Consider the following 6,518-nt stretch of genomic DNA (forward strand, 5'->3'; position numbering starts at 1 on the left):
AGGAGAATTGCCCCACCCTGAGAGAGGAGGTCCAGAGCTTTGGTGAACACTCCATTAATGTGTTGTGAGTGCCTAGTTACGAGCAGGGGGGAAATGATTCTTCCCTCTCAAGGCCAAGGAGAGAAATGGTCAAGGATTTAGTGATGATTCCCTGCTGCAAGCTGATCCCCTCTGGGGAAGAGCAGTGTTGGGATGTTTTCAGCCTGGACATGCTGATCCATTCCCCCTTAGCGGAGGAGCAAACGCTGCTAACGGTGGGAGCTGGGAAGGTGCTGCTTGGGCTGGAGCTGTAGTTTGCTTTTAGCACAAGCCCTGGAAAGGTCCCTCAGCTGTCAGCTTGGCAAGGGATGGTGGGGAATGAAATCACTGGTTTCTGGGGGCTGGAAGGAAGGGTGATTCCCTTTGGAGTTCCAGCTTGGATGATATCCTTTCAGTGGCATGGGAGGGAAGGAGGCTGAAATGGGTGCTAAAGGTTTGTAACCTCTGTATGAACTGGGAAACACAGCGAAGAATTCTCACAGCTGCTGCTCAGCCCTGTTTGTTCCCGTGGGAGGTATCTAGGAGCCAGTTTAACAGCTTTATATCTCGCCCTAGCAAAAGGTTCCCCTGCTCCTGCCTCTCTCCAGAGTCACCTCACGTCTCTGCTCTGCAGAGTGCAGTTAGAGAGCCAAGTGACTCTTGTGTTCCCCACACTGAGGGGCTGAGGATGCTGTTGCCTCTATGCTCTGAGCTCCTGCTAGCAAGAGGAGCTAGAAAGAGTCAGGATGGAGCCCAAGCCACCCCCACACTGTGAGCATTCACCTCTGGGCAGTCTGGATAGACAGTTCCTGCCTGAATGAAGCCAGACCAGGAAAATACCACAATAACTCCAAAGAAGCAAAGATTGCAAGAAGATCATCTTTATTTGAGTAGATGCAGCAATTCAGTACATGCAAGCCCTAGAAATAACTGCAAAGCTGATCCAATTCACAACTTAATCAGCACTAAGTGAATGAATCTGCCTCAACCTTGTGTGGCCAGAAATGTTCTGCGCTTCAACAGTCACTTCCAGCAGTTCAGTGACTCCTCCCTGCTTCAATCCCTGGCTGTTGTCTCTTTTTTCTCACTTTGAAGGTGACCTTTGGAGAACCTTCAGTGTTTCCCATCTCCCAGCTTGTCTCTTTTGTCTGCAGTGACATGGAGAGAAAGAAGAACAGTTGTTTAGGCACAGCTCACACTCTGTGATGGGCTCTGAGCTCAGCTTGGGCCTTGTCTCTCCATCCCTTCTCCCAGTTTTCCTCTCCATCACATGGATTTGACTCATCCTTTTCATGGCACCACTGGCCTCTAACTGCTCAAGGCAGGTTTTACTGGCATGTTCATGCAATTCCCTGAGCTGGCCAAGCTTCAATCCCTGTGCCCTTTCATCTGGGGAAATGATTAAGTGTTCTGTGCTTTACTTAGACTTTACTGTAGCAGAGTCAGAATTTTTCCTGATGTTTGACATCTTTTAATGGCTGAAATTTGTTCAGTTCTACCCAGAGACATAATTTGTTATTTATTAGATTGTTTTCGGTGACAGATCAGGGCAGATCCCAAATCTCTAGAAGGGACACAACTACCAGAGTTATGTGCATTTCCTTTAAGAAAATAAAACTCCTGAAAGAAAAAAGATTCTTACCAGCAATTCCAAAAAAGGAGCCAGACATCCTGTGGGACAGAGAGAGAACAAGTGAAAGGAGAGTTAATACATCAAGTGCTGTGTGAGATGAGGGTGGATGAAAGCAAATTTTCTGTCAATCGGGTACGTTGTGTGTGCAGTCAGAGCAGAGATGTTCATCTCCCTGTGCTCCTTCTCAGCTCAGGAGAGGGAATTGTTGCAGGAAATACATTTTTAAACAACTGCATTGGGAAAACACAATTACAGAAAAGAAGTAGGGAAAAAACCAAAACCTTTCAACCCCTGCCTCATTTTTTTTCCTCCTTGAGGCTGTGAGTGACACAACAGGGAGCTCAGTGCCTGAGCAGTGCCAGTCTGGCTCCTTCTCTGCTCTTCCCCATAGCTGCTTCCACACTGACTCCTGTGGGGTAAAAACTACCTATCTGCTAACAGGAAGTTTATGGGAATTTGGTCTTAACCTTTCTATTCTGTAAAACATTACTAACTGCTCTGTGTTCCCTGACTGTGAAGCAGCTTCTTAGTTGGACTGAATCTCTCGTGCTGCTCCTCAGTTTGCCTTCCTGTCCAGAAACTCCACGAGATCTCACTTCACATGAATGGAGCTGTAGCATTTCTAGCTCTACCGTGATCCAGAAACCTGAACTTGTTAGGAGCTGTAGAACTCCAGGAGTGTCTGAAGTTGTGTTTACTGAGCTGCTGTGCCAAACAAGCACCATGGCATGGCCAGGCTCAATGAAGCCAGGCAGAAAGGCTCTTACTGGGACTCCTGGCCCTCCAGGAGCTGTCGGTAAGTAGCAATCTCTTGCTCCAGCCGAGTCTTGATATCCATGAGGAGCTTGTACTCGGTGTTCTGGCGCTCCATTTCGATCCGGACCTCAGCCAGCTGCGCCTCGATGCTGCCAACCAGCCCCTGGATCTGCGCCAGCTGCGCCCCGTAACGTGCCTCCGTGTCCGCCAAGGTGCTCTCCAGCGCTGCTTTCTGCGGGGGGAACCACGGAGAGGTCACTGCTGGGAGCAGGACTCTGTGTGAGGAACCACAGAGTGGTCACTGCTGGGAGCAGGACTCCGTGTGAGGAACCAGGGAGAGGTCACTGCTGGGAGCAGGACTCTGTGAGGAACCACGGAGTGGTCACTGCTGGGAGCAGGACTCTGTGTGAGGAACCACAGAATGGTCACTGCCAGGAGCAGGAGTCTGTGTGGGGAACCACAGAGTGATCACTGCTGGGAGCAGGACTCTGTGTGGGGAGGGGAAGAGCAGCCTGTGTCAGTGGGAGGCACAGGCAGTGCTGACCTGGACGTACCATGCTGAGCTGGGACTGCAGCTCTATCTCCAGTCCTTGCAGGCTGCGCCTCAGGTCGGTGACCTCGGACCTGCTGCTCTGCAGCTGTTCAGTGTTCACAGCCACCTCACGGTTCAGCTCCTCCGTCTGAAACAGGGAAAGCAGCACATGAGGAACATGGGGCACGTGAGGCTGTCACAGCAGCTTTCCATGTGGTTTAATAGTCTTTATTTCATGGTATTTTTGTTGGTATTTGTATGCTATGGAGGGTTCTTACCTTGCTGTGGAACCAAGCCTCAGCATCCTTCCTGTTCTTCTCAGCCATGTTTTCATACTGCTCTCTCATATCTGCCAGGATCTTGGTCAAGTCAATGCCTGGAGCAGAGTCCAGTTCCACACTGACCTGTCCAGCCATTTGCCCTCCCAGGGCACTCATTTCCTGGGGAGACAAGGCAGAGGAAGACAAGAGAGAGTACAAACATAAACTGAAAATGTTCTGAACCTTCCTTCTTCAAGGGCTCATTCTGACTGACTCCCCCAAAACAGAGGCAGGGAGGATCCCAGTCCACATGGAAATCTTTGCCTCACTATTGGAGAGCCGAGGGCAATCCTGAGGGACTCCACAGGCTCTTTTCCTAGTGTTTCTTGGGTGTTACCTCCTCATGGTTTTTCCTTAGGTAGGCCAACTCCTCCTTCAGCCCTTCAATCTGCAGCTCCAGGTCGGCCCTGGACAGGGTCAGCTCGTCCAGGACGCGGCGCAGCCCGTTGATATCAGCCTCCACGCTCTGGCGCAGACCTTGCTCTGTTTCAAACCTTCGAAAGCAAGACAAACCCATTCAGGTTCACTGATCAAGCCCACAAAACCCCACCTTATTTGCTAGGAATGTGTCTGGGTTTGTAGGATGTGTGGTGTCAGGCATTAACCCTTTCTCCACATATCTGTGGTGCAGATGGTGCTTTTAGCAAACACATGAAGGGCTGAACTGCAGGGACAGGCTCAAAGCAGTGTTCATACAGGGGTTTATGGGCATTCTGTTCGTGTTTCACAGCCACTGCCCTTTGTCTCAACAAGGATTTTTGCCTGCTTCCTCTCAGAAGGGACTCACTTGGTTTTGAAGTCGTCTGCAGCCAGCCTGGCATTGTCGATCTGCAGCACAGTCCTGGCGTTATCGGTGGTGGCATCAAGGATCTGCAAACACAAGAGCTGGGGCTGAAACACTGTTATCTGCTTCCCTGATCTGCAGATAAGAGTGAGGGCTCCATTTCATCTGTAGCTACAGCAAACAGAGGTGTAGGGAGGTATCAATGAACTGCAGCAAACACTTTGCACAGATTTATCACACATTCCTGCCACAGTTATCAGCTATGTGTGAGTGGCTTTAGGTGGAAGTTTCACCTTGAGACAAAACTGTGTTGGCTTAGAGGGAGAGGACTTAGAGGTATCATCTCTGAACACAGTTTTATTTCCTAGAATACACAGGATAGTGTTCATTGATTTTCTTAATGAACAGTCAAAGCCACTAAATGAACTTTTGTTTATTCAGAAGGAATCCCTGTTCAGTTTTACTTCCTGGAAGCATGACTTCCTTGTCTGCCACCTTTAAAACTCAAAAGGTCATCCACAAAAACAGCTGGAACGACGTTTTCTATCCCCTAACTAAGGGGAGTGAAAGCCAGGAGAGTAAAGAACACTAAAAGGAGAAAATCCCACTGCCAGTCCTGCCTCCACCACACCTCAGGTTTTAAATCAGGACCCAACATGGATGGGATAAAAACCTGCGTGGGAACAGACATGAACTCCAGGCTGAACTCTGAAAACCAAACCTCAAGATTTCTTGTATTTATTTACATAGTTGAATCAGCTACTCCCAGTGCTTTGCAGGGTGTGTATCACCTCAGCCATCTGCTACCCATGGGCTATTGGGACAGATTCTGCATTTGTATGTGGCATTGATGACTTCATGTCTGCTGCTTCCTTTTCCCCTATGTCGAAGGTTTCAGTGCTCTTCTTTCAATCCAAAGCTAAATATGTGAAATGTGAAAGAAAAGTTGCCTTTAACCCATTTTTCTTTTCACTCTTACAGCAGTAGGTATGAACCTCTGAGGATTTTCAAGCTCTGGCAGGTGAGAGCTTACAGAGACAGGCAGGTTGTTGTCACTGCTTGGCTCTCTTTATATTGATCAGTTTGTATATGGTCACAGACACATTAACTGGTCACAGATAGATTAACTGGTCACATGTGTGCCCAGGACCAGCACGTGTGTCTCTGTGTGTACATGAACATGTGCTTTGTTCAAAGCAAACACTAGCAGGGAGTTAAGACTGACTGGTTTGTTCCTTCTCTTGGCTAACATTTAAACAGGGAGATCATTCCATATGGACATTTTCTTTATCCCCCAGCCCATTCCTTACACATTCCTCTCATCTCCCTCTCCTTCTCACCACCTGCAGTGCCTTCTGGGGGTGCCCTAGTGAAGCTTTTCTCTCTGGGCTCTCATTCCTCCTTCTCAGGTGCAAATCTAAGCTGGTTGTTGATAAATATTAGCACCTACCTTGTCTCGAAGGTCCTCAATAGTCCTGAAATAAGCACTGTAGTCCCGAGCTGGGCCTGGCCCTTGTTTTTGGTACCAGCTCCGGATTTTGGCTTCCAGGTCAGCGTTTGCCTCCTCCAGCGCTCGCACCTTGTCCAGGTACGACGCCAGGCGATCGTTCAGGCTCTGCATTGTCGCCTTCTCGTTTCCAGAGAGGAGCCCATCGCCGCCCCCCAGCCCACCCCCATAGCTGAAGCTGCTGCTATAGCTGCTTCCATAGCCCCCTGCCAGGCCACTTCCCAGGCCAGAGGAGACAAACCTGGCAGAGGACACGGACACACCTCTGCCACCAGATCCCCCATGGATGCTGGGTGACCTGAAGCTGCCGCCGCCGCCGAAGCGGACGGAGGAGCCGCCAGGTCTCCCCGACACAGAGGAGGTGGTTTGCCTGAAGCTGTAAGTGGCCATGGGGATGGAGAGCGAGGACCTAACGCAAGGTGCAGCTCACAGGTCGGTGATCCCGAGGCAGGAGTGAGCTCTGCTCCCCCACCCCAGCGCTTTTATCCCGGTCACAATGGGAGTTGTCTCCAGAATGTGTTATCTGAGCCCCGTGGAATTTATCAGCCCTAAGCCTTCTGCCAACGCGGCAATGGCCCTTATTGGTCAGTGGCTGTGGCATGGGCTGTTTCCTTCCCAAACGGGTCCACACAGAGGAGGCGATTCCTCCCCTGACCACTGCCTCTCCAAGCAGAAGGTGGGAATTGGTGGAGGTGTCTCCCTGCTGAGGGGAGCATTCCTAAACCTGCCTAGAGTTTACCTGCCTGGAGACAAAGGGGCTGTGAGCACACAGTGGCTGCGGCCAACACCGACCAACGGCTTTCCATGTAATCTCAGCAGAGGGTTTAACAGAGTGATTCAGCCTGATAACAGAGCTTGAAAGGAGCCCAAACGGTGAACAATGTGTGCAGACCTTGACAAAACCTGTTCCCAGCCCTCTGTTTCCCTCACTCCCCTTGAGAAAAGTTCTTCTTTCAGAAGTGATATTT

At 50.1% G+C, this 6,518-nt stretch overlaps 1 protein-coding gene across 1 annotated transcript; it reads right to left on the reverse strand.

Moving 5' to 3' along the window:
- Positions 1 to 883: 883 nt before the first annotated feature.
- LOC103809419 (keratin, type I cytoskeletal 19-like) lies at positions 884 to 5,940 on the reverse strand. Its single transcript, XM_009082249.1, has 8 exons — positions 5,494 to 5,940; positions 4,047 to 4,129; positions 3,597 to 3,753; positions 3,218 to 3,379; positions 2,962 to 3,087; positions 2,419 to 2,639; positions 1,661 to 1,689; positions 884 to 1,166 (listed from the first exon to the last, which is right to left on the reverse strand). Exons 1-8 carry the CDS (start codon positions 5,938 to 5,940, stop codon positions 1,132 to 1,134), a joined length of 1,260 nt encoding a protein of 419 aa, XP_009080497.1. The 3' UTR covers positions 884 to 1,131.
- Between the last annotated feature and the right edge of the window lie 578 nt (positions 5,941 to 6,518).

The sequence above is a fragment of the Acanthisitta chloris genome, unplaced genomic scaffold (assembly GCF_000695815.1).
Source record: "Acanthisitta chloris isolate BGI_N310 unplaced genomic scaffold, ASM69581v1 scaffold33509, whole genome shotgun sequence".
Classification (NCBI taxonomy): Eukaryota; Metazoa; Chordata; class Aves; order Passeriformes; family Acanthisittidae; genus Acanthisitta; species Acanthisitta chloris.